At 42.2% G+C, this 27,935-nt stretch overlaps 2 protein-coding genes across 49 annotated transcripts in view; one reads left to right on the top strand and one right to left on the bottom strand.

Annotated features, from left to right (window-relative positions):
* NBR1 (NBR1, autophagy cargo receptor) overlaps window positions 1–22,386 on the bottom strand; it is a 33,282-nt gene extending 10,896 nt beyond the window's left edge. For 4 of the 32 annotated variants that reach the window (XM_021066952.1, XM_021066945.1, XM_021066941.1 and 1 more), the window contains exons 1-14: window positions 21,458–21,646; window positions 20,038–20,101; window positions 18,251–18,370; window positions 15,013–15,075; window positions 13,767–13,785; window positions 12,974–12,996; window positions 7,069–7,263; window positions 6,051–6,128; window positions 5,088–5,302; window positions 4,131–4,298; window positions 3,511–3,720; window positions 1,891–2,050; window positions 1,510–1,800; window positions 474–623 (exon numbers count right to left, since the gene is read on the bottom strand). In XM_021066952.1, coding sequence (XP_020922611.1) covers window positions 474–623; window positions 1,510–1,800; window positions 1,891–2,050; window positions 3,511–3,720; window positions 4,131–4,298; window positions 5,088–5,302; window positions 6,051–6,128; window positions 7,069–7,263; window positions 12,974–12,996; window positions 13,767–13,785; window positions 15,013–15,075; window positions 18,251–18,352 — 1,674 coding nt within the window. In that variant the 5' untranslated portion in view covers window positions 18,353–18,370; window positions 20,038–20,101; window positions 21,458–21,646. Of the gene's footprint in view, window positions 1–473; window positions 624–1,509; window positions 1,801–1,890; window positions 2,051–3,510; window positions 3,721–4,130; window positions 4,299–5,087; window positions 5,303–6,050; window positions 6,129–7,068; window positions 7,264–12,973; window positions 12,997–13,766; window positions 13,786–15,012; window positions 15,076–18,250; window positions 18,371–20,037; window positions 20,118–21,457 lie in introns of those variants that run through there. The other 28 variants (XM_021066947.1, XM_021066944.1, XM_021066939.1 and 25 more) reach the window with 22 other exon arrangements.
* Window positions 21,459–27,935, top strand: part of BRCA1 (BRCA1, DNA repair associated) — a 66,429-nt gene continuing 59,952 nt past the window's right edge. For 12 of the 17 annotated variants that reach the window (XM_005656956.3, XM_013989935.2, XM_005656957.3 and 9 more), the window contains exons 1-2: window positions 22,414–22,641; window positions 23,711–23,796. In XM_005656956.3, coding sequence (XP_005657013.1) covers window positions 23,717–23,796 — 80 coding nt within the window. In that variant the 5' untranslated portion in view covers window positions 22,414–22,641; window positions 23,711–23,716. Of the gene's footprint in view, window positions 22,642–23,710; window positions 23,797–27,935 lie in introns of all 17 variants that reach the window. The other 5 variants (XM_021066931.1, XM_021066926.1, XM_021066924.1 and 2 more) reach the window with 5 other exon arrangements.

Raw genomic sequence — 27,935 nt, forward strand, 5'->3', positions numbered from 1 at the left:
TTTAGGTTACCTGAAGCACATGCTAGAGCCATGTTTTGTCTTGACGGGACCTGCAGGCCACTGCACTCCACACCATCCTACATTCAACTCTGTTCAAAGACATGCCTCATCTCAGTCAAGTGAAACAAGAAGAGTTAAATGGGAACTAGATGTTCAAATAACCAAATGGCAGGAAACAGAGGAAACACAGTGGGGAGGAAGGTGATCCCATAAGGCAGAAACGAAGAGGCAACTAAAGGGAGGTTGTGGGGAAGCGTAAGATAAGTTCTCAATTCAAAGAGGAAACATTTAGTTTAGAAACTTGCTTCCACTGGTGATCTCCTTACCATTCAGTGCATCTGGCCAGACTAAAGCGGTCATATCTCTAACTTCCTAGACACCACCCGTGGCTATACTACCTTCTCTTCAACAAGGTAAGGACTCTTTCCCCAACACTTTCTGTCCCTTGCCCCTCAAAATGCTCAATCTTCCACCTGGGCAGTCAGAAGGTCCACGGATGGGATGTAGAGCCCCCTCTCGCTGGCAACATTTTTTGCCTTCTGTGGGATGCAGGTTCCTGTTCCTTCTGTCCGCTCAGCTGTTTCACCAGGCTGGATTTCTTCTTTGGCCAGAAGAAAAGCTTCCTGTGGAGAGAAACCATCAGGACAAAGTTTAGGTCCTCAACAGAACTCAAAAGGCAGGGCAGGCTGATGGCTGCCTCCCTAAAAACAAAAGCACTGCATGTTTTAAAAAAAGATTTTTGTGGGGGGTTCTTTTTAGGGCTGCACCTACAGCTTATGGAGGTTCCCAGGCTAGGGGTAGAATTGGAGCTGTAGCCCACTGGCCTAAGCCACAGCTCATGGCAATGCTGGATCCTTAACCCACTGAGCAAGGCCAGGGATCGAACCTGCGTCCTCACGGATGCTAGTCAGATTCATTTCCATCGAGTCATGACAGGAACTCCAAAACTTTTTGTTTTGATATTAATTTTAGACTTATAGAAAGGTTCCAAAAATAGTAGCGTTCACTAATCACCCCCTCACCCTGCTTCCCCTATGGCAACAGCTTAGATTAAGCATAGTAACAATAACCAAAACCAGGACATTAACACTGGGTAAATAAATTTATGCAGAAAACACTCAAAAAAAGTGGCCCTACTAATACAGGGAAGGTGCCTAAAAAAACTGCCCAGTAACCAGGACAAGACTTCATCAGTATTTAGAAAACACATGCAAGGGATGTTGAAGAGAGACTGACTGTTAAGTGGCAGAGCCACCAGCCCAGCAGGTCCACAGACCAGATGCGCCTGCTTTCCTTCATGTGGCAAAGAGGCTGGCCATGCATCACTACGAAGAAATACAAAAGCACTGAAGGATGCCTGAACAAGATCCAAAGGACGCCTAACAAAGCCCCTGAAGACTAGGCCCAATATAAGCACACTGATGGGGAGAAGCCAGCCTTTCCAGAGCTCTGGAAGAACTACCAAATGTGAGTGGCTCTTTGGTTTTTGTCATCCCCTCCGATGCTCACCTCTTGCTGACAGGTGAGACTATCAGCTTTGCTTGAGCTGATCATGCCCTTTTCAACGTCATTAAGGCTCTCTGTGGAGGGGAAAGGATCCACTATGATACTGCACCAGACCCGAGGCCCAAACTGCTGGCCTTTGTGAGAAAGACGCCAGTGGGAAGTGTATGTTCCCTCCAAGGCTGGGGCAATGAACTCCACAGAAACAACTCCCACATGGCCGGCCTTGAGGCAGGGAACCAAAACATCCTTCTTTTCTGCAGAAGCCAAAGTCAGGTTTCCCCACATGAACTTAAGCTGAAAAGAACAGTGACAAGAGAAAGTTAGTTAGCTGAACACCCTGCCACCTCAAATCACTTCATCTTCACATACTGTGGGGGAAAATACCTTTGTGTCTGTACTCCACTTTACATTTCCTGTATTTTTCATCCTCCAGTGCTTGATGAACTTGGTTCCTGGCTGAAGGTGAGTCCCATCAGGCAAATTCTCATCCACAAATGCTGCACTGAGGGTTGGCATAACTGGGGCACAGGGCTGCAAAGGGAGCCTGAATAGAAATTCAGATAATCATTTGCTAATGGCTGTGATGGCTTCTTCTTCTTCTTCTTTTTTTTTTTTTTTTTGGCTTTTTAGGGTGACAGGTGCAGCACATGGAGGTTCCCAGGCTAGGGTGTGAATTGGAGCTGCAGCTGCCGGCCTACGCCACAGCCACAGCAACACAGGATCCAAGCCACGTCTGCAACCTACACCACAGCTGATGGCAATGATGGATCCTTAAACCATTGAGAGAGGCCAGGGATCGAACCCACAACCTCATGGTTCCTAGTCGGGTTCATAACCCGATGAGCCACAATGGGAATTCCTGTGACAGCTTCTGAATACCTAATAATGTTCAAGGGACAGACCGTGACCCTAGAGGATATACTAATGTATTTGCCTTAAAAATAATACTAAGTCAGAAAGAGAAACACCATATGCTATCACTTATATCTGAAATCTAATATACGGCACAAATGAACCTATCTACAGAAAAGAAACAAACTCATGGACTTGGAGAACAGACTTGTGGTTGCCAAGAGGGAGGGAGTGGGATGGACTGGGAGTTTGGGGTTAATACATGTAAACTATTGCATTTGGAGTGGATAAGCAATGAGATCCTGCTGTATAGCACAGGGAACTACATCTAGTCACTTGTGATGAAACATGAGGGAGGATAATGTGAGAAAAAGAACGTGTGTGTGTGTGTGTATATATATATATGCATATGTATGACTGCGTCACTTTGCAGTACAGCAGAAATTGACAGAACACTGTAAACCAACTATAGCAGAAAAAATAAAAATCTTCAAAAGAAAAGAAAAAAAAACACTAATAATTTTTTTTTTCCTGTCTTTTTGCCTTTTTCCCTTTTCTAGGGCCGAACCTGCAGCATATGGTGGTTCCCAGGCTAGGGGTCTAATCGGAGCTGTAGACGCCGGCCTACACCACAGCCACAGCAACTCGGGATCTGAGCCGCGTCTGTGACCTACACCACAGCTCACGGCCACGCCGGATCCTTAACTCACTGAGCAAGGCCAGGGATCGAACCCACAACCTCATGGTTCTTAGTCAGATTCGTTAACCACTGAGCCACGATGGGAACTCCAAAAATATTTTAAAAAGAGGATAGACCTGACTCCTGAGTTAAAAAGCCATGGTAAGGATAAGTAAAAAGGTCCATAAATAAAACAACTAGAGAGTTGGGCTCTTAAAATGTTTACTCCTTTTGCTCCAAATCCATACTGGCTCCAGTGAAGAGAGATCACACCAGCCAGTTCTGAACCTAACTGGTTTCTATCTTTCTGAAGAAGGCAACAAAGCAAGTGTAAAAGATAACTATCAAATCACTCTTTAAGAACATCAGGATCGGAAAATGCAAAGTTTTAAGGGTTTGGGTGCTACGGGCTGCCAATACATAAGACAGAAATTGGCTTTAGTTCCAGTGTGGAGGGCTGGCCCTGGGCTTACATCAGGGTGTTAGACTGCAGCAGGCTCTCAGGTCGGCCTAAAGGAGACTTGGGGCTCTGGAGCCCGTGGATCGAATTCCACAGATGAATCTTCCTGTGGAGTTTAAGCTGCTTTTTAAGTTCCTTGACCTCTGCTTTACGCTGCTTCTTCTCAGCTCGCAACCTTTGCTTTTCTGCCTTAAGAAAGTTCTTGTCAACCTGCTTCTGGAGCCTGTGAGATAACAAATGAAAGTCTTAAAAAAACAAACCTCACAAACAAATCTTGAAGCTCTTTTGAGTCACTTTCGGTCTCCATCAGCTTCTCCTTTAGCTTCTTACTTTTTTGGCAGCGCCCACAGCATGCAGAAGCTCCCAGGCCAGGGTTCGAACTCAAGTCACAGCAGTGACAATGCTAGATCCTTAACTGCTAGGCCACCACGGACCTCCTACTTTAGTTTCTTAATTTCTTTCTATAGTTTTTATTTCCATCTCATTAACTTTGGATAATTACTCCTGTCACTGCACAACAGCTGGAAAGGAGTAGGAACTAAGGAAACTATTTGTAGTTTTGTGATTCACGTGCTGTTATCAAAACCAAGAAGCTAACCAGAGAACAAGCATCCCATGTATGTATGGTTTTACCTGGCTTGTTCCAGAGCAGCAGGAAGACGAGGGGTAGAGAATGGTGAGTGAGAGAAGGGTTCAGAGGAACCCACAACAGGTCTCCTCAGCTTCAGCAGGACATGGTTGGAGTCATGGGCATATGGCCCCGATTCACAATCTTCACAGATATTGTAGGATGGGCAGAGGCTGTGAGGAAAAGAATGGCACAGTGGGAACGACCTGAGGTCAGGAGTTATGAACACAGACTTCCATATTCGCTCTATTACCAGCTAGGTGGTAACCTGAACATGTCACTCATCCATGTCATGTCTCAATCCTCATGAATAAAATGAGGATAACAACACTTAATCTACATCTATTTCTTTTCTCCTTCCTTCCTTTTCCTTCTCCCTCCCTCTTTCTCCCTCTCTTTCTCCTTTCTTCCTTTTTTGTCTTTTTAGGGTTGTGCCTATGGCACATAGAAGTTCCCAGGCTAGGGGTCAAATAGGAGCTGTAGCTGCCGGCCCACACCACAGCCACAGCAACACGGGATCCAAGCCGTGTCTGCGACCTACACCACAGCTTACAGCAACGCCAGATCCTTAATCCACTGAGTGAGGCCAGAGATTGAACCTGCATCCTCATGAGTATTAGTCAGATTCGCTTCTGCTGAGCCATGAAGGGAACTCTGACCTACAGTTATTTCAAAGGACAACCTATGGGAAGAAATAAGCTAAAAAAGCATTTGGAAGAGGGAGACAATTCTTGATGTTCCAATTTTGTTTGGCTCTGTTACTTCAAATCTATATCCAAACACAGCAATGTGAACAGTATAATAACATCAGTTATTTTTCTCTTCCAGGTGAAGACTTATTTCCATTTCAGACGTACTATGGCTGATGCTTAGAGGTAGAATACACACTTTACCTCCCAGAACACTAGAAGGCTAGCTCTAGGGACTGCTAACACTGGTTCATTGCTAAGTCACTGCTTTACCTGCACTGGTAGCGCACTCCAACGATACTCCTTTGGCAACCGCTGCAAGCAATGTGCCAGCTGAACTGGTTTTCTGGCAAAGACAATGTTTCCTCTGAAATAGGCATTGAGACTTCTGAGGGACAGGAACCCGAGGATGGATTCTGGAGGACAAGCTTCTCATGTAAAGTCTGTTCAAGCTTCTCAACAGTTTCTTTTACCACTTGCTCTCTGAACTAGAATACAGAGAAGACAGGGGAAAAACTCTCAGTTCCAAATTAGAAAAAGGCATGAAGATATCAAATGGACCTGAAATCTCACCATCTCTGGTATAACCTAAGAACATAATAGATAATAGCTACTGAATGGACAGAAACATAGCAAAATACAACTAAACTGGCTCCAGGAAAACACCAAGAAACCCTTTGATGAGTAAATTTCTAACTCTTCCTTCTCATACATAGAGATGTGTCCCTTTCCCTTATACCCTGAGAATTAAACTCCCTCTTTTTTCTAGTACATCACTGTAAAAGCTAGGGACTTTCTTTTTTACTTCTTCTTTTTTTTTTTGTCTTTTTGCCTTTCCTAGTGCCGCTCCCACGGCATGTGGAGGTTCCCAGGCTAGGGGTCGAATTGGAGCTGTATACGCTGGCCTCCGCCAGAGCCATAGCAACACGGGATCCAAGCAGCATCTGCGACCTACACTACAGCTCATGGCAACGCTGGATCCTTAATCCACTGAGCAAGGCCAGGGATTGAACCTGCAACCTCATGGTTCCTAGTCGGATTTGTTAACCACTGAGCCACGACAGGAACTCCATTAGGGACTTTCTTGATTGGTCGCTCTAGTTTGGAAATTATTAACTATCCCTCTTCATTCACCTGCACCAGAGGCAGCAGCCATCTGGGTTCAGTTCTCTATTTCTTCCACATTCTACCTGTGCCAATACTGCCGCTAAAGCCCAAGCCAGAGAGCTCACTCACTGTCTCTAGGTAGCTTGTGAACCAGTCCGGGGGCTTGTCTTGAGGCTGGTCTCCATCACATGGAGCAGGTGGAAACTGCTGCAAGGAAATACAATCCAAGATCTTAGAGGTTATTATTATTATATATATTTTTGGCCACGCCCTTGGCATATCAAAGTTCTGTGGCCAGTGGTCAAACTCATGCCACAGCTGTGACTTGAGTCATAGTAGTGACAATGCTGGATCTTAACCTGCTGCACCACCGTGGAACTCTTTTTTCCTGTTTAATTTTCATGAAATGTATTATCTTGAGCTTTATTTTTTTTTCTTTTCTTTTTAGGTTGAACCTGTGGCATATGGAAGTTCCCAGGCTAGGGGCTGAATCAGAGCTACAGCTGCTGCCTTACACTACAGCTCATGGCAATGTCAGATCCTTAACCCACTAACCCACTGAGCGGGGCCAAGGATTGAACCAGAATCCTCATGGATACCAGTCGGGTTGGTTACTGCTGAGCTGCAATGGGAACTTCCTATTTTGAGGTTTCTTTTGTCAAATAAGGAAAATACATGGTTTAAAAAAATGACCATGAAGGAGTACTAAAAAAACCCCAAAGTTTGTTGTCACCCTATTCACGTTCCTCTCCAGAAGTAACCACTATTCTTAGTTTCAAAAAGCCAGAAAGAGATGACTTTTTTTTTTGGTCTTTTGTCTTTCTAGAGCCCCTGCAGCATATGGAGATTCCCAAACTAGGAGTCTAATTGGAGCTACAGCTGCCAGCCTATGCCAGAGCCACAGCAATGCCAGATCCGAGCCTCGCCTGCGACCCACACCACAGCTCATGGCAACGCCGGATCCTTAACCCACTGAGTGAGGCCAGGGATCAAACCCTCAACCTCATGGTTCCTAGTTGGATTCGTTTCCGCTGTGCCATGATGGGAACTCCAGAGATGACTTTTCATCTTTGATGAGCAGATCACATCTTAGACCAGAGACAATGAAACACAGGTAATTGTAGAGACAGGTTCATTCTCTTCATACCTGTGCTATAGGCTCCTCTTGGGTCTTCATGTCTGATCCCAAGATTCTCACCAGTGAAGAATAATGTGCAAGTGGCTTCTTCCCTGTCCTTACAACTGGTCGTTTTTCTGCTCCAACTCGGGGTGGGGCGTCGTCAACAACAGAGTAGCCTTCGTGGACTTGCATCTGCAGCTGGTTTCCCTGCTTAACTGCCATCTGAGAGCATACATTGTGAAATAAAAACAGTGTTGTGTAATTCTCCTTTCCAAATGAAATTTCAGAGACAACTAAACAGGTGTGGTGAAATACGCTGCAAAGTATCAGGACTTGTTTTATTAAGTCAAATGAGTTAATACTCAGCCTGCTGTTTCTTTGTCAAGAATGTTAAGTAGAAGTGGTTTTATTACTAAAAAACAAAAGCAGGTTTTTGGCCACTTTATTAGGTGAGGGGTTTCATTAACTCGGTTATTACTCTTCTGTTTAAGTTTTTTTTGTTTGTTTGGTTTTTTTTTTTGGTCTTTTTGCCATTTCTTGGGCCACTCCTGCGACATATGGAGGTTCCCAGGCTAGGGGTCGAATCGGAGCTGTAGCCGCCGGCCTACGCCACAGCCACAGCAATGCGGGATCCGAGCCTCGTCTGCAACCTACACCACAGCTCACAGCAACGCCGGATCCTTAACCCACTGAGCAAGGGCAGGGACCGAACCTGCAACCTCATGGTTCCTAGTCAGATTCATTAACCACTGAGCCACGAAGGGAATTCCTCTGTTTAATTTTTAAAAATTTTAAGTGTAATTGATATTAGTTCAGATGTACATGATTGGACACTTGCATACACTGTGAAATTATCACTACACAATGTCTAGTTATCACCTATTAACTGGTATTCCTGTAGGACTCCACTTATGGATCCTAATCTCAACTTCCTTCCCCCTTTGTCTTTTTAGGGCCACACCTGTGGTACATGGAAGTTCTTGTGCTGGGGGTGAATCAGAGCTGCAGCTGCCAGCCTACACCACAGCCACAGAAACACAAGATCTGAGTTTTGTTTGTGACCTGCACTGCAATTCGCAGCAACTCGGATTGTTTACCCACTGATCAAGGTCAGAGATCAAACCCACATCCTCATGGATATTGGTTGGGTTCTTAACCTACTGAGCCACAATTAGGAACTCCCCTAATCTCACCTTTTTTTTTTTTTTTTTTTCTGTCTTTTGTTGTTGTTGCTATTTCTTGGGCTGCTCCCGTGGCATATGGAGATTCCCAGGCTAGGGGTTGAATCGGAGCTGTAGCCACCAGCCTACACCAGAGCCACAGCAACGCGGGATCCGAGCTGCATCTGCAACCTAGACCACAGCTCACGGCAACGCCGGATCGTTAACCCACTGAGCAAGGGCAGGGACCGAACCCGCAACATCATGGTTCCTAGTCGGATTCGTTAACCACTGTGCCACGACGGGAACTCCCTAATCTCACCTTTTTAACAGTCAATTCTAGAGCCCAAGAAACTTAATGTCCCATATGTAGCCACCTCTTTTAGAAGAGCATCTTCTTAAGTATCCTACTTTGAAAGCTCAACTTCAAGGAATATCTGTGGTTCAAGAAGAGATTAAGGGTCCAAGCCTATGGGGTTTTAGTTCCTCCCACTTGTTACCCAGTGGCAAGAAGAGATTGGGGTCAAGCCCATGGGGTTTTAGTTCCTCCCACTTGTTACCACTTGTTACCTTTATCTATTTTCACATACCACACTCATAAGATTCCAATTAAAAATAGCATTCCAGGTATCACCTTACACCAGCCAGAATGGCCATCATCCAAAAGTCTACAAACAATAAGTGCTGGAGAGGGTGTGGAGAAAAAGGAACACTAGTACACTGTTGGTGGGATTGTAAATTCGTGCAACCACTGTGGAAAACAGTATGGAGATTCCTCAGAAAACTAAACACAGGAGTTCCCGTCGTGGCGCAGTGGTTAATGAATCCGACTAGGAACCATGAGGTTGCGGGTTCGGTCCCTGCCCTTGCTCAGTGGGTTAACGATCCGGCGTTGCCGTGAGCTGTGGTGTAGGTTGCAGACGCAGCTCGGATCCCGCGTTGCTGTGGCTCTGGTGTAGGCCGGTGGCTACAGCTCCGATTCAACCCCTAGCCTGGGAACCTCCATATGCCGCGGAAGCGGCCCAAGAAATAGCAACAACAACAACAAAAAGACAAAAGACAAAAAAAAACAACAACAAAAAAAAAAAACAAAACAAAAAAAAACTAAACACAAAACTACCGTTTGATCCAGCAATCCCACTCCTGGGCATCTACCCAGAGAAAACCATGACTTGCAAAGACACATGTACTCCAATGTTCACTGCAGCACTATTTACAATAGCAAAAACATGGAAACAACCTAAATGTCCATCGACAGAGGAGTGGATCAAGAAGATGTGGTAACTATACACAATGGACTATTACTCAGCCATCAAAAAGAACGAAATACCTCTTGCTAGAAGAGCAAGGTAGTACTGAATAGGCTTTGTCTGAACAACACTAGCTTTGAGCAGCCTGGGCCAGAAGAATAATGAGCCTAAGAGTAAACTTACAATTCTAAAGAAAATGAAAAGAAATATCTTATCAAAAAGCACATGAAGAGGGGTTCCTTGGTGGCTCAGTAGGTTAAGGAGCCAGCATTGCCACTGCTGTGGCATAGATTCAATCCCTGGCCCAGAAACTTCTGCATGCTGCAAGCATGCCCCCCTCCCCCAAACAAACAAACAGAGACACAGGAAGAATATGAACAGGTACAAACTAAGCATGTTATTAAAAGACTAAGAATAAGGAGGAGATAAGAGAGAAACTGCTCAAAGGCTCTACAAAAAGAAGAAAATGGAAGTGCTCAAGATACTGAGCAAGAAACTAAAAAAGGCCAACCAAATGTAATTTATAAATGGAGTATCTTCTTTAAAAACAAAAACAGGGAGTTCCCGTCGTGGCGCAGTGGTTAACGAATCCGACTAGGAACCATGAGATTGCAGGTTCGATCCCTGCCCTTGCTCAGTGGGTTAACGATCCGGCGCTGCCGTGAGCTGTAGTGTAGGTTGCAGACGCAGCTCGGATCCCATGTTGTTGTGGCTCTGGCATAGGCTGGCGGCTACAGCTCTGATTGGACCCCTAGCCTGGGAACCTCCACATGCCGCAGGAGCGGCCCAAGAAGTGGCAAAAAGACAAAAAAAATTAAAAAATAAAAAACAAAACCAAAATTAAATCAGACACGTCATCCTTAATCAAGGGTGAAACTGGATTGCTACACTACACTGGAATATAAAATGACCAAATATTTTGTTTTTGTAAAAGGAAATTATCTATATATACTCTACATAATTATTTCTTTCTTTTCTTTTTTTTTTTTCCACAGTCACATCTATGGCATATGGAAGTTCCCAGGCCAGAGGTCGAATCAGAGCCACAGCGATAGCATTGGGTCCTTAACCCGTTGAGCTACCACAGAGACTCTGAATTCTCTTTCTTAAAACTAAAGTATAGGTGATTTACATTATTATTTCAGGTGTATAACATAGTGATTTGCATTTTTTAAAGATTACATTCCACTTATTATAAAATACTGGCTAAATGTCCTGTGCTGTAAATATATCCTTATAGCTTATTTTATACCTAATAGTTTGTACCTCTTCATCTACCACCTCTATCTTGTCCCACCTCCCCCAAAGTGGCAAATATTAGTTTGTTTTCTGTATCTGTGAGTTGGTTTCTATTTTATTTACTAGTTTATTTTTTAAATTCCACATACAGTATTTGATGACAACATATAGTATTTGTCGTTCTCTGATTACTTCACTAAGTTACATCCATGTTGTTGCAAATGGCAAAATTTCATTATTTTATGGCTGAGTAGTATTCCATTGTGTGTGTGTGTGTATCACATCTTCTTTACCCATTCATCTGCTTGCTGATGGACACTTAGGTTACTTCCAATCTTGTCTATGTGTAAATAATGCTGCTATGAACACTAGGGCACATGGATCTTTTCAAATTAGTTTTTTTTTTTTTTTTTTTTTTATGGCTGCAGCTGCATCTGTGGCATATGGAAGTTCCCAGGTTAGGGGTTGAATTGGAGTTGCAGCTGAGGTCTATGCCACAACCACAGCAACACCAGACTGGAGCTGCACCTATGACCTATGTCGCAGCTTGCAACAACGCTGGATCCTTAACCCACTGAGGGAGGCAAGGGATTGATCCTGCTTCCTCAAGGACACTATGTCAGGTTCTTAACCTGCTGAGCCACAAGGGGAATGCCCAAATTAGTTTTTGTTTCCTTCAGATGTATACCCAGGAGTGGAACATATGGTAATTGTGTCATATGGTAATTCTATTTTTAGTTTCTTGAAGAACCTCCAAACTGTTTTCCACAGTGGTTGCACCAATTTACATTCCCACCAACAGCATACAAATGTTCCCTTTTCTCCACATCCTGAGCAACATTTATTTATGGTCTTTTTTTTGGTCATGCCCTCAGCAGGCAGAAGTTCCCAGGCCAGGGATCAAACCCATGTCACACCAGCAACAATGCTAGATCGTTAACCCACTAGGCCACCAGAGAAGTCCTTTATGGTCTTTTAGATGATAGCCATTCTGACAGGTGTGAGGTGATTTGTTTCTTACTTATTTGCCTCTGAAGGAAGGCTGGCCTGGAGAACATAAAGAACCTTCTATTGGAGTGACAGGTTCAAATACTTTTTTAACAGGAAATTCAGATGATAATGTTTAGAAAACTTAAAAAATACACACATATATGTGTGTACAGATGTATATACATATATGTGTGTACATACACACACAGACACACACACACACAAGGCCAGCTCACCAGGCAGTTTGCCACCTTCTATTCCAGACCATAAACCAAGAAGCTTTTTATAAAATGCTTGGTAGAGTCTGTGGAAAAAACTGCTCAATAAACAACTGTAATAAAATGTATCAGAATATAAACATGGGATCTTAAGTATTATATAGCAATATATTTTAAAAAGTATAAAAATATCACTTGCTGGGGCAAGACAGACTTACATAAACTCTAGACTCCTGCAATCCAAGATTTACGACTGAATAGATAATCTAACATTGTCTGTGGGAAGGGTAGAAGAATTCTGAAAGTTTTAGAAGACTTTTTTTAGTGAGCTACTATTGCTTCTGAGAACACAGAAAAGCCAGAAGAGATGGACAAAAGTCAAGGGATGTGGGGGACAGCACCTTAGAATAGCTTAAAAGCAAAAAGGAAATAGGAAGACCACATGAAAACTGAGGCAGAGAACACTGGCTAAACTTTTAAAATAAGTGGCATCCATAACAGCAATTTTGACTAAAAACCAGAAAGGGTTAAATCTAGCTCCTAATTACAAAACAAAACAAAGCAAAACTTGCCTTTCCCTCATTAGATCAAAAGTGATTATGGAAAATGGCTTTGTCTGGATTAGAAGTTTATAAAGGATAGTCAGTGAAAGGCCAGCTTAGTACTCCTTAAATAAGTGACCTTGAGGAATCCTCTAATTCACCACTGACAAAAAGATTGTAACTGGATGGTTTATACCTTAAATTCTTCCACATTATAGTTTAACATTCTATAGGGAACAAGATGAAGGAAAGAGATGAAAAGTGTGAACCAGATAGCATCATTCCAGAGTTCTCTGTATTCTGAAATGCCAGGATGATGGCATCCAGATAGGCAATGAGATGCAATGATAACTGGCAAGAATCTTTTTATTAGGAGTACCTATCACTGTGCAGTACACCATATACCAAACTTGTTTGAGTTTTGCTGTGTTTATAGCCATTAGTTCCTCCCCATGGCTAAGAGAATTCAGGCTCAAATTTTAGCCCATAAACGTTTTTTAAGTTCTTTGAAAATAAGATAAAATAATCATTACCTTAAGGGCTTCTTCATACTCTCCTAAAGGACAAAAAATACATACTGTGATATTTTTTCACTAGACCAAAAGATTCTATTAATCACACAGTCATTTCTTACTTTTAAGACTTCTTAGCTTACAATCCTTATACATGAATAGCTACTACCTTTTTTGCTGACAAACTCTCTTCTCATCCTATCGTAAATAGAAGCTACTTACAGATTAGTTCTCCCCGTTTAATCCCTCTCTCTGTGCTACTAGAGCCTTTCAATTATAAAAACTCAATCCAGTTCCTTCACACTAGACTTAGTGAGGCCCAGGACTCAAGGGAGTTCAGGGATAGTGTTAATACTATCATTTCAGCTGGTAAAAAATAAGCTTTTGGGGCTATCCTGGGAACCTACCCTTCAAATATAACATTGTTCCTGTGGGAAGATGCACTCCATGCTCTAAACAACCAACTGTCTTATTCGAGTCAAGGACAAAAGCAATACCAGGAAAACATGTTTTCATGTGTTGAACTGGGAAGCATATTTTCAGAAGATTAGCATCTTAAGTATAAGAGAACCTCTCATTAAAGGTATCCTTTGGGTCCAATCAAGGTATCAACTTGTAGACAAAAAACTGCTATAAAATAAAGATCTGCTATGTAACTAATGCTCATGGGTGAGTGCAACGTCAATTTACTAAACATTAAATTCTACTCTAAAACCAGTACTGCAGCAAGATATGAGTGAAAATGGACATGCCAATGCACATGAACAGATTAAGGCTTTTAAATATAGCTGAACAGGTTCTCCTAGGGACTCACCTTGACTGTTGATGGATACCTGTAAAAGAAAAAAAGCGACATCAGTTGAGCATGCTCAGGTCAGGGGTTCAGCTTTTCCAGTATCATGAACTAGCTAATAATTATTAAGGAATTGTATTGCTTAACTATTCTATCCTTTATTTCAGGTCCATTATGGGACAACATAATATAGTGGTTAGGAGCCTGGGCTCTGGAGCCAGAGGGTATGAAGTGTGTATACCAGAAGGCATGAGTAATACTCTACTCTGCTACTTCTAAACTTCTGTGCTTTTGGTCGAGTTAAACTCTGTGCCTCAGTTTCCTCATGGGTAAAAGAGAGAAGATAACAGTGTGTACATACATAGTATTGTTGTTAGTCTGACATACTTTAACCACCCAGTAAAGGTTTGCCATTATTATTTATTTATTTTTCGGGTCACACCCAGGGCACATGTAAGGTCCCAGGATAGGGGTCAAATAGGAGCTGTAGCTGCAGATCTACACCACAGCCATAGCAATGCCAGATCTGAATGGTGTCTATGACCTACACTACAGCTTGCGGCAATGCTGGGTCCTTAATCCACGAGCAGGGCCAGGGATGGAGCCTGCATCCTTATAGATACTAGCTGGGTTCGTTACCACTAAGCCACAAAGGGAACTCCTGCCATTATTATTTTTATTATTACAAACTAAAGAGCAGCTTGTGATAGAGTTGAACATAAGGTCACTACAGAGTTGTGAAAGTTATCTCTGAGATTTTCTTTCCTTTTTTTTTTTTTTTTTTTTTTTTTTTTAAGCAGAGAGCAGCAAATGGAAATTCCTGGGCCGGGGACTGAACCCACAGCACCTCAGATACAACTGGATCCTTAACCCACTGCGCCATAGCAGGAACTCCTCTCAGATGTTCTTCTTTGGGTTGCTTCCCTCTTTCTCAGCTCCATTTCAGATGCCACATATTGGCTCAGAACATGAAATTATCAAATACATTTAAACCCCTACACAAATGAGATAAACACTAAACTTTTTGAGCTCCATATCCCTCCTGAGAAATAAGATTCTTATGGGAGTTTCCTTGTGGCACAGGGGATCTGGCATTGTCACTGCAGCAGCTTGGACTGCTGCTGTGGTGCAGGTTCAATCCCTGGCCAAAGAACTTCCACATGCCTCAGATGTGGCAAAAAAAAAAAAAAAAAAAAAAAAAAAGAAAAGCAATGTAATAAGATCCCTATTCTGGATACCTGGCCATGGGTACCATTATATACTTTACCTCTTCATTTTCCTCATCCAGGTATTTTATTTGGATAGTGTTCAGATCAAATGAAACTTTTACCTGCAAATGAAATGTACACATTATATGCTCAAGTTATCAAAAAGGAAGGTTGTAATAGAACACTAGAAGTCATAAAATAAAGGATGGACATATTTCACTACATAAAAATTAGTGGGCTACGGTTTAAAAAAAATACATTGTTAAAAAAACCCATAAACAAAGTCAAAAGACAAACAATAGACTGGGGAAAATATCAGCAACTCATGAGAGACAAAGGGTTAGTATCCGCAATATAAAAAAGCAACTGCTAATCATAAGATTCTAACTGGTAAAAGTGAGCCAAAATCTACAGAAATGTCATAGAAGAAGAAATCTGACATGCCTAAAAAATACATGAAAAGATGTTTAACCTTAATGGTAGTCAGAACAACCCAAATTAAAGCAATGAGACGTCATCTCAACAGAATGGCAAGATAATTTTTAAAGCTATAACATCCAGTGTTGTCATAAATTCAGGGCACTGTCACGTGTTTCTGTGGGGTGGTACAACTGTTCTGAAAAGCACATGGCAGTATCAATTAAAATTTAAAGTCACAAGCTTTGCGACCCATTAATCTCACTTTGGGAAACAAGAACAGTGAATAAGTTATACATACAGAGAGATCTCCTATAGTCTATTTTATAGTGGTAAAAGGAAAAAACCAAAAAAACCCTTTGACCTTAAGGACATTATGCTAAGTGAAATATGTCAGACAGAGAACTGCCATATAATCTCACATGTGGAATCTTAAAAACAAACAATTCATAAACGCATTGGTAGTTGCCAGAGGCAGGGAATGGGGAGTGGGTAAAATGGGTAAAGATGGTCAAAGGTACAAACTTCCAGCTATAAAATAAATAAGTCCTGGGGATATAACGTACAGCATGGTGACTAAAGTTAATAATATGTACTGTACTATATACATGAAAGTTGCTAAAAGAACAGATTTTTTTTTTCTTTTTGTCTTTTCTAGGGCTGTACCCGCAGCATAGGGAGGTTCCCAGGCTAGGGGTCGAGTCAGAGCTGTAGCACCAGCCTACACCAGAGCCACAGCAACTCGGGATCCGAGCCACGTCTGCATCCTACATCACAGCTCACGGCAACGCTGGATCCTTAACCCACTGAGCCAGGCCAGGGATCGAACCCACAACCTCATAGTTCCTAATCGGATTCGTTAACCACCACGCCACGACAGGAACTCCAGGAACAGATCTTAAAAGCTGTAATCACAGGAAAGAAAAACTGTAACTGTGTGTGGTGGTAAATGTTAACTAGACTTACTGTGGTGATCATTTTGTAATATATACAAATATAAAATCATTAGGTCGTACACCTCAAATTAAAATGTTATATGTCAATTATATCTCAATTGAAAAAAAAAACCCATAAAAACAACCTTCCAATAAGGGACAGTTAAATTGTGGTAGAACACCACCAACAGTATTGTCCGATATTGTGAACAAGATATTAACTTTAAAAAGAATGGGAGTTCCCGTCGTGGCTCAGTGGTTAACGAATCTGACTGGGAACCATGAGGTTTCGGGTTCGATCCCTGGCCTTGTTCAGTGGGTTAAGGATCTGGCGTTGCCGTGACCTGTGGTGTAGGTGGCAGATGCGGCTCAGATCCTGTCTTGCTGTGGCCCTGGTGTAGGCCAGTGGCTACAGCTCCAATTACACCCCTAGCCTGGGAATCTCCATATGCCATGGGTGCGGCCCTAGAAAAAAACAAAAACAAAAAATTTTAAAAAAATAAAAAATAAAAAATAAATAAAATAAAAAGAATGAGCTTGGGGCCTTACCTATTCCTTGAGAACGGTGTCTATAATACAGGTTGGGTAAAAAAAGCAAACTATAGCAATCCCTATTGTGGCTCAGTGGTAACAAACCTGACTAATATCCATGAGAATTTGGGTTTAATTCCTGGCCTCGCTCAGTGGGTTAAGGATCCAGTGTTGCAGTGAGCTCTGGTGTAGGTTGCAGATGTGGCTCGGATCCCTCATTGCTGTGGCTGTGGCACAGACCAGCAACTGCAGCTCCAATTCAACCCCTAGCCTGCGAACCTCCATATGCTGCATGTACAGCCTTTAAGGAAAAAAAGAAAGAAAGAAAAAAAAAGGAAGCTATAGAATGATGTTAGAGTATGAACCTGGTATGATACCTGTATGAACATGGAAAATATAGAAAGTACATATAAGGCTGTTACCACTGGTTAGAACAGTAGGTAGAGAGAGATTGTTTTCTTTATGTATGTTTGGATTGTTTCATTTCTTACAATGGGCATGTATTACACTTTTATAGTTTAAAATTTACAATGAAGAAAAAAGGCAAGCTGTTAGTTCATTGAACTAGTAGGAAAAGAAAGATAGCTGTGTTTGGTTTTCAGATCATCTGACAAACAGGACCCAACTCTCTGGATAACCATCTGTCCCAGACAGTACAGAGAAACTAAAGAAATATTTCCCGGAAGACAGAGGACTAAATCAGATCATCTTTTGACGTCTCTCCACCATTTCGTTTCCTTTTTGGTTACCATAACATATAACCAGATAAAAGTAGGTTTTTATCGAAGTTTCATTAAATAAACACAGTTACACAGGAAGTAAAACATTCACTACTGCAAATCAAACACATACAGAAGAGTACAAAGGGCAAAACCAAGAGGAGGAAAAGCACTAACAGCAGCACCAAAAGGACTAGATGAGCTGCTGTCTGAACACCTGTGGGAGTTTTTTCTGTTCAACTTTGAGATACTCAGCTTCTGACTTAGCAATAAAAGCAATCGATCGGCTCTTTCAAAACACAAATTATATCCTTGGTGGTTCAAAAACCACAATAACCTATACGCTCTGAAGCAAGAGAACACTCACCTGGGGCCTTGTTAGGGTGGGGCCCACACCAATTCATTCCTCAGACTGTTTCTAAAATTAACAGGTTTTTTAAGTCCTAACTCGCTTTAAAAATAATTTTACTTCTCCTTTCTAAACTTTGCAAAAGGAATTTACTCCCTTTGCTGGGGCACATCTCCTATTTGAATACCAAACCCCTGTCAAAAATAATTTTCCAAAGGGTCCAGAAATGGTAAATATGACTGAATTTATTACAGCTAGGAAGCACTGCTAAAAACAGCTTTGCCTTTGCCTTTGGAAAAAATATCTATGCTTACAGGATGAAGAAACAAAACAAAGTAACACTCACCATAGCTTCCACATCAGCCCAAGTTGTATTTTCTGGATCAGAAACCAGAAAGCTTTGAGTTTCATTTTTAAAAGTCACATTTAGAGTAACCTGTGGTTCCATGCTGTAAGGCTAGAGAGTCTAGGTGAGAGAGAGACAACATACTAGAAAGGATTCTAAGAATTGCATAAACATTCATTCAACAAATACTTTTGAGGAACTAATACAGGCTAGGCTAGGAGGACACAGCAGTAGCTGAGAAGATAATGTTCCTGCTCTTCTGCTATTTACAGTCTTAGTGGGTGTTTTAAAACAAATCTCACTGCTATATGTTTGCAGAGAGAATGTATGTTTTGGCCACATCACAGAAATCATCTAACATTTGTAAAATCCTTTAGGATTTTGTGACTTCATAATGACTGCTTAATTAATATTTACTGTTATATATTTACTAGAAGTAAGATACCAAGATGAATAAGATTAGGTCTCTACCCTTGGGGAATTTACATTCCTAAAATTTGAAAGCGGGATGTTCTACATTTTCTTGGAAAAACAGCCTTTTCCTCAATTGAGCAACTCAGGCTCTCTATTAGATCAATTTTAACAGTTTAGAGGCTGAAACACTAGCCAAGAAACTACACAGGGGTAGTAGCATTCAACACACTTCATCCTTCATGAACTGTGTTTCTTTTTTTTCAGTCTGCTTTTCTTCTTTTATGGAGAATTTCAAGACACATTAAAGTGGAGAATAATGAACATCTAACTACAACAATCAACTCAAAGCTACCCTCAGTCATCCATACCTTTCCATTCCCCCCCCACCCAGTCTGGATTGAATGTAGTCAACTAATGTTTAACAAAACTATAATAATCTAATTTTAAAAATCTAATCATTATGGGAAAATTCAAACCTTTACAAAAGACGAGAGACTAATACACAATGAACTCCTATGGACCCATCAACTACCTTCCATAATTATCATCAACTCAGGGCTAATCTTGTTACAGCAATGCCCTTTCTTACTGGATTATTTTGACAGCCTCATTGCATACATAAAATAATTGAGTATTTACCTCTAAAAGATAAGAAGTTTAGGGAGTTCCCATTGTGGCTCAGTGGAAACAAATCCGACTAGGAACCATGAGGTTTCGGGTTTGATCTCTGGCCTCACTCAGTGGGTTAAGGATCTGGTGTTGCTGTGAGCTGTGGTGTATGTTGCAGATGCAACTCGGATCCCGTGTGGCTGTGGCAAGGCCAGCAGCTACAGCTCGATCGGACCCCTAGCCTGGGAATCTCCATAAGCCACAGGGTGCAGCCCTAAAAAGACCAAAAAAAAGGTAAGAATTTTAAGGATTTTGTTTACTAATGGGTTGTTAGATTGGTTGTTTTTATGACTTTATGAAAAAAATCATTTGTTTAAATCTAAACATAAGAAGTTGCAGTGAAAAGGGCCAGCTTTTAAACATATTCATCAACAAAGCTTGAATAAGCATCTACAAAGAGCCAGGTTATGCTCCAGGCACAGGACATTGGAAAGGAAGAAGATTAAGTCTCAGGAGTTTATATACTGTAACGGGGTGGGATGGGAGGAGCACAGGGGTTTAGGAGAGTTGGGTTCCAGACCCAGTTCTGGCATATTACTAGCCATACAAGTGTGAGCAAGTCATTTAACCTTTGAGCTTCAGCTCTTTAATCTGTAAAATAGGTCTAAGATCTGTGTTTTGCCAACCTCACAATGTAATCACAAGGATCAAATAAAAATGTGTATGCTAGCTCTTTGAAAACGGTACGCAAACGTAAAAGTTACCATGATGATGAATCAGTCTTCAGAACTTAAAACAGTCCTGTTTTCCACAGTATAAGGAACTGCCCTGTGAAACAATACAACTGAGACTGTCATTAAAAATGACCTTGAACTCTCTGATGGATCAGAGTTTTTTTTTAAATCCAAAGACAATCTCCCCCAACCTTTTCTATTCTTTATCTCTACCTAGAGCCAAGTTCACCAACAAAATAGTTTCTAGCACCAATCCTGTTGACATATAGTATTTCATTCATATAAAATGCAATTCTTGGGGTCCTTAAGATTTGGACAGAATTCCTGCCAAGTCCCCAGAATCTTCAGCAAAAAATCAGAGCGATTAAGTGACTGATTCATTCCACCAAAAGTGAATATCCTAAAACACATTCTCACTTTTCAACTTATGAAAAACTCACTCTCACACTTTTGAGAATCCAGAAGGAAACATATTCTTCCCCTTTTCTCAAATTACACAATTGGAAATTAGTTTAGATACTTTGGTGCTCATCCAGCTGGTTGGCGGGGGATGAGGAGAAAACAGGAAGTGGGAGATTCTAGTTTAGCTGGACCACATCCAGGTCTTCATAAAGAGCTGCCTATTTTTGTTTCGCCTTGTATGTGAAAATGCTTTCAGCAAGAGCACTAATCTTGAACTTGTGGAAATATCTAGGCTATGGTTAACACCATCTGTCTCTGTAGTAGGTAAAGTCAGGTAGCTGGGGCTCAGGCCTTCAGCTTTCATTAACTGGAATTATTTCAAGTTCATGCTATTGGCTCACCTTTGCCTGGCACAAAGCTTTTCCTGTCGATTTTTCTGGGATATCAAAAATCTCTTTAATAAGGCTGACCTGGGAAGCTGAGCTTTGATTACTGTCTCCAAATGAGGCCTGTACAAGCTATCCTAGTTAAAACGTGTCACCTGAAAACTGCATGTTCAATAAAAAGATAAAACGGTGCCTTTCCACCGGAGGTCCCTGACCAAGGAGACTTCTTTATGAGTTTCCCCAAAAGTGGGGTGAGGAGGAATGAAGAGACTGTGTGGGTAGTGTCATTTTTTTTTTTTTCCTTGCAGACTTCCTCCTAGTGGTCCAGTTATCATTTCCTATCACTCCATGTCCCCCAGGCAGTGTCACCACCCCCTAAGGACTCTCTTTCCTTTTCTTTGCTTAGGCCTTCTTTGTGCTGGGGAGTCTTGGCGTCCTCCAGCAGAACCCAGGCGTTCTGAACCATGGACCCTTCAACCCTCCGGTGGTATCCGCCTCCTCGGCCCCCTCAAACGGCTCTCCCATCCGGTCACTGAAAAGATCAGCTGCCCCAGACATGGAAAAAGTCGCCCCTCTTCTTTGCAGGACTCCCTCCTTGAACTTCCCCAAGCACCCTCAGGGCGACGTGACACCACCCTAGGCAACCGCAGCTTCTTCCTTACCAGCTTTCCGCCCCCGGGGGGCGCCTGCCGGAGACCAGCGTAGGGACAGTTCACTGCCAGCTCTGCTGCTATCCCTACGGGATAAATCTAACATGGCGGAGAGAGACAGGGCCTAGTCCCCTGTTGCTCTGAGTGTCCAACAAGATGATTGGTTCTTGCCATTTGTCCCTCAAAACCACCACCCGATTGATTGGTCGAAGATGCGCTGGCGGGGGCGGGGCAGGAGCGCCCTGATCCTCACAACAATAACAAACACTGGGGCAAAGGGGCGGAACTACCAGTGCGCAGCCGTGGGCCGGAGCCTGGACACTGGCGGATTTCCTTTTCCCAGGTAAAAGCTGCGCCCGAAGTGTTCCCTTAGGTCACCGACCTTATAAGATGACTTGCTGGAGACTCGCGGGGCTGGATGGGAATTGTAGTCTTCCTAGGACTTGTAGGTTCTTTAGCCTATTCTCCGCTCTCAAGATAGCAAAACACAACGTTCCAATCCATATCTGTTGAGTGCATAAGCGCAGCAGAGCTCTTCAATTTATCAACTGGGTTGTCGTCAGAAGCCTGCCCGCTTCCTCTGTCGGAAGCTCCTCTCCTTAAGACTACAGTTTCCTAGGAACTCTGTGGCCAAGACCTTTCGATGCGCAATGCATGCTGGAAATGGTAGTTTTTTCCCTCCACAATTATTTACCTAAACTGGAGACGTCCATTGTGGAGGAAAGAGTGAGGGTACCGGCCTCTTCCTGTGACTGTTTTAAGCACTTACTCTCGCTTGTTTTCCATACTCACGCAGTGGTTCCGACTCTAGTACAGCAATCATTGTGACGTAATAAGTCGCAACTCCAAGCCTAGAGGTGAGGGGGTGGACGCCTACTGGAAAACTCCGGGAGAATTCGTTGTCTTCCGTCCCTTTCTAATTACGCAACGCGGGGAAAGAATGGATGACCAATCGGGAGCCCCGAGGGACTCGGCTCTTTCAGCTCCGCCCTTCCGTAACCTGTTTAGTTCTCGCATTCTGAAAGGCTCACGCTCCGCGATGGCGTTTCCGTGGCAACAGGAAAGCGCGGGAATTACAGATTAATTGAAACTGCGACTGCGCGGCTTGTGTTTTCAAGACCGAGGACGGTCGGGGGGCTTTTCAGAGAATTGGGCCTCTAGGCCCGGGAATCCCGGGCGCTTTGCCCTGAGTAAAGGTGAGAGAGCCCTGGGGAAGGGAGAGGAGTTTCTGGGGACAGGCGAATAAACAGGTATGGAGAGAGCTGCCGAGCAAGATGGGTGTTATCTGGCAAGGGGCAGGCGGAAGATGGAATCTGAGAAGCCTAAAACGTTGAGTCTGGGGAAATGAAGAGGAGGGGGGAACTTTGTGGGTCGCAGGATCGGGGGGGTGCGCTGAGGATAAGGGAGGGGCAGGGTGTGTTCGAGGGGGGATCTTGGTAGGAACTGGAATGGGTCTTAATGGGGACACCATGGTATAAGTAGACTGTGGGAGAAGGGGATCCTAAGGAAAAAAAGGGGGGCAGTAATTTGGGAAGAGGAGGAGACAGGATTTTATGAGAAGGAGAGCCCTTAAGAACTGGATTCATATGCGTTTCTGAGGAGGAACAAGAAGGAAGTGGAGGGGCGAGCTTCCCTAGGCACAGACGCTGCTGGAATGGATGTGCCTGAAGACGATCTTGAGATGAGTGCAGGCCAGTGGGAAACACTAGGGAAGGGGTGGGGAGCGTTGATTTTGATTTTAAGAGAGAAAAAAGAAAACATTCAGGATGATTGAAGAAGTAGGAGGCTATCACCACTCACCTCCCGGCCCCCCCCCACCCCCCGTGGCTTTCCTTTTCTTGGAGAAAGGAAAAACCGAAACTAAGTGGTTGGAGGCTAGATGTGAAAAAATGGTGAATTTAAATACTCTTATTTACAAAAAAGACAACTTAGAATTTTTTAAAGTAAGGCTTTAGTCATTATTTCAGTGGTTGGCCAGATTTTAAAGCATTCCAATCTTTATTTTTTTAATCACTGATGAACATAGATATGAATGTTGTTTTTTTATTATTTTTTAAATGACTTTTATTTTTTTTCCATTGTATATAGCTGTTTTACAGTGTTCTGTCAATTTTCTACTGTACAGCAAGGTGATCCAGTCACACATACATATATACATTCTTCTTTCTCACATTATCATGCTCCATCATAAGTGACTAGATATAGTTCCCAGTGCTAAACAGCAAGATATTCTTTTAAAATGATTTATTTAATTCATTGGAACAGGAAGAAATGGATTTATCTGTGGATCACATTGAAGAAGTACAAAATGTCCTTAATGCTATGCAGAAAATCTTAGAGTGTCCAATCTGGTAAGTTGAGAGGTTTTTTTTTATTTTTTGTTATCATATATTTTTTTGGCCAATCCCACAGCATGTGGAGGTTTTTTGGCCAAGGATCGAACCTGGACCACAGCAGTGAGCTGCTGTGGTGACAACACTATATCCTTAACCTGCTGTGCCACAAGGGAACTCCAGTCAAGAGTTTATTAATTTGAGGAGTTCCCGTCGTGGCTCAGTGGTTAATGAACCCGACTAGTATCCACTGAGGACACGCGTTCAATCCCTGGCCTTGCTCAGTGGGTTAAGGATCTGGTGTTGCCATGAGCTGTGGTGTAGGTCGCAGAAGCTGTAGCTCTGGGGTAGGTTGGCGGCTGCAGCTCCAATTAGACCCCTAGCCTGGGAACCTCCATATGCCACGGGTGTGGCCCTAGAAGAGACAAAAAGACCAAAAAAAAAAGAGTTTAATTTGAGATCTTCCTTATATAGTTATATCCTATGCAAATGATGAGAATTGACCTAAGATAGTAAGGAGAAAAAATTATAATGTCTTTTAAGATTGAGCTATTAAAGTTACTGCTTTTCTTAATTGAAGAGCTTTAGGAATATGGGAAATTACTCCTTTTTCTCCACTAGGGCTCTCCTCTTCACTCTCTGTTGCCTCAATACACACAGTCCCCTGTCTTGAATGTTCACAGTCTGTCTCAATTGGTTCTACATTGGGGCAGGGTTTTCCTTAAGCGGCATTTGGGCTTTTCCAGCTCTACAACCAGCTTAATCAACTAGAATGGACCTAGTTAATAATGGCAAAATAAAATCACAAATAATTGGTGTCAGTGAGCAGGTAGGTCTTTGAGAGAACCTTTGGCTAAAACTAGCACTGAGTATGTATGTGTGTATATATATGTATATATACATATACCGTATATCTATATATATGCCATGCCCACAGCATGTAGAAGTTAGTTCTTGGGCCAGGGATTGAACAATGCCAGATCTTTAATCTGCTGTGACACAAGGGAATTCCCTAGACCTGTTTGTTTGTTTATTTTTGCTTTTTAGGGCCGCAGGTGCAGCATATAGAAGTTCCCAGGCTAGGGGTTGAATGGGAGCTGCAGCTGCTGGCCTATGCCACAGCCACAGCAACACTGCGTCCAAGACCTACACCACAGCTCATGGCAATGCTAGATCCCTAACCCACTGAGCAAGACCAGGGATTAAACCCCATCCTTATGGACACCAGTTGGGTTTGTCACTGCTGAGCTATAACAGGAACTCCATGTATATTTAAATAAGAACACTGCAAGTCCGTAAAGCCTTTAGCAGGTTTCTCTGACCTCCTCTGTTTGTCTATTTATTTATTTTAAGTTTTTTTATTTTTTCGGAGTTCACTTGTGTTAAGGATCCAGCATTGTCACTGCAGTGGCTTGGGTTGCTGCTGTGGCATGGAATTTGATCCCTGGCCCAGGATCTCACACATACCATGAGCCCAGCCAAAAAATGATTTTTAAAAAAATTTTTTATACAATTTTTAAAGGTTATTTCCATTTTAAGTTATTACAAAACAATGGTTATATTTCCCATGTTGTATAATACATCCTTGTAGCCTAACTTACACCTAATAGTTTGTATTTCCCACCCCCCTACCCCTATATTTCCCCTCCCTGCTCTTAGACTTTTTGAGTAAGGCTTTGTTTTTCTTTATCTGCAAATAAGGAGGGGACTAGACCAAAGTTTTAAAATTTTTATTTTAATTAATTAATTATTTATTTTTAAACATTTTTTTTGGTTGCGCCCATGGCATGTGGAAGTTCCCAGGCCAGGGACTGAATCTGAGCCACAGCTGTAATCTGTGTCGCTGTGCTATTGCAATAACTCCTCAATGGTATCTCTTAAATCTACAAAATAAATTAGAAACCATACCTCTGAAATTCTTTATGAAAATCCAGCAAGGAAATTTAGAGAGATTATTGCCTACACTCTCCCCTCTCATTCTCTTTCTCCCCCCGCCTCCCCGCCAGCTTTTTAGGGCTTCATCCATGGCATATAGAGGTTCCCAGGCTAGGGGTCAAATCAGCTGCAGCTACTGGCCTACGCCAGATCCAAGCCGCATCCGTGACCTACACCACAGCTCAGGGCAACGCCAAATCCCCAACCCGCTGAGTGAGGCCAGGGATGAAACTGAACCCTCATGGATCCTAGTCCGGTTCATTAACTGCTGAGCCACGAAGGGAACTCCCCCTCTTACTCTCTTTACACTGGTCATTCTGGCGTCTTAACTGGTCTTCAGACTTTCGACATATTCTCCTGCCTCTGAACTTTTATGTTTTCTTTTTTTTTTTTTTTTTGTCTTTTTGCTGAACTTTTATGTTTTCTGCTCCCTCTGCCTGGAATGTTCTTCCCTGGTAATTGCATGGCTCACAAATCTTGATTGAAATACCATCTTTCAAAGAGGCAGACAATCCTAATTTAAATCATGGCACTTCACCCCCACCACTCCCCTTGTCCCCCTTTTCTCTATAATTCTTATTTTTTCCCATAACTCTTATTACTCTCTGACAGTCTATGTAATTTACTTATCCTTTTTCTCAACTTGCACAGAACATAAACTCCCAAGGGCAGAGGTTTTTGTTTTGTTTACTTTATATTCCCAGTAGTTAGAACAGTACATGGGACATAGTAGCCATGCAGAAAACATTTGTTGAAGGTATTAACAAACTCAATTGGCTCTTTGATAATTTAGTGGTTTTTAATATGGTGATAGTTGGTGGTATTATTCAAAAAATAAATTGGTAAGTTTCATCTTTCCTTTGTGCTTCATGAAAGTTGTTCATATTTGAACTCAAGTAAATAAGATTAAAGAAAATGCATGTTGTGTTTTCAGAGAGAAACAAGATTTGTAAGTAACCTACCTACCTCTCTCCCGCCCCTCAACATTTCAGCTAAATAAAAACCAGAGCTAAATGAGCTTTACAGCCTAATTTATGAAACATCAGAGCCAGGGAAGCAGGAGCAGGAAGTGACAACTGGAAAAAAAAATTGTTTTTGAAAAAGCATAAAACTTACTCATGATAATTACAAAGAGTGATCAAAAAGTCCTTAATAGTATGCCATTTGGGTCCATTTATTTTACATTCTGTGAGAACCAGTCATGATAATGTAATGCTCTTTCTCTTTCTAGCAGATTAAACCATCGATTAAAAAACTCAGATACATAAAAATTAAAGATGTGAGAATGAAAGTTAATGCTAAATTTTTCTTTTCGGTTAACTGTTGTGTATTTTCCAGCTCCTTATTTATTTGCTTTTTTTTTTTTTATTTGTTTTCTATTAGAAATAGACATAAGTGCCTTTTTTTTTTTTTTTTTTTTTTTTTTTAAATCTTTTTAGGGCCGTACCCACAGCATATGCAAGTTCCCAGGCTAGGGATTGACTCAGAGCTGTAGCTGCTGGCCTACACCACAATGCCAGATCCGAGCCAAGTCTGCAGCTTATACCTCAACTCAGGGCAATGCTGGATCCTTAACCCACAGAGCAAGGCCAGGGATTGAACCTGAGTCCTCATGGATACTAGTCGGGCTCATTAGCACTGAGCTACGACGGGAACACCTAGACATAGGTTTTTAAACTAAAACTGTTCATCCTGGTCATTGTTAAACCTTAAGCTCATTTAAGTAGGAAGTTCTGGGATGGAAATCATACCTGGTTCCCTTTAAAAAAGAATTTTGCCTAGAACCGCACAATTTGCAGTTGTCTTTATACATGATTCCCAATTGTGACGGGAAACAGTGTTGCTTGTGCTTCTTTCTTTCTTTATTTTTTTAAGAGACATACTTGTGGCGTATAGAAATTCCCAGGCTAGGGTGCTGCCAGACTACGCCACAGCCACAGCAATGCTGGATCCGACTGGCATCTGCGACCTACACCACAGCACACAGCAATGCCAGATCGAATCCGCATCCTTATGGATACTACTCAGTTTTGTTACCACTGAGCCACAACAAGAACTCCCATGTTGCTTATACTTAAGAGTAGGTTTCCAGCTTCTTCCAGCTTCTTTAATGTTTCTCAAGCTCAAATCCCTTCTGCTGGTCCTTAAGTCACTATTGGCATTTATTTTTGATAATTGGTAGTTCTAACTTTTTACACATGAATACATAAATTCTTTGACTT

Source organism: Sus scrofa, chromosome 12 (genome assembly GCF_000003025.6).
Source record: "Sus scrofa isolate TJ Tabasco breed Duroc chromosome 12, Sscrofa11.1, whole genome shotgun sequence".
NCBI lineage: Eukaryota > Metazoa > Chordata > Mammalia > Artiodactyla > Suidae > Sus > Sus scrofa.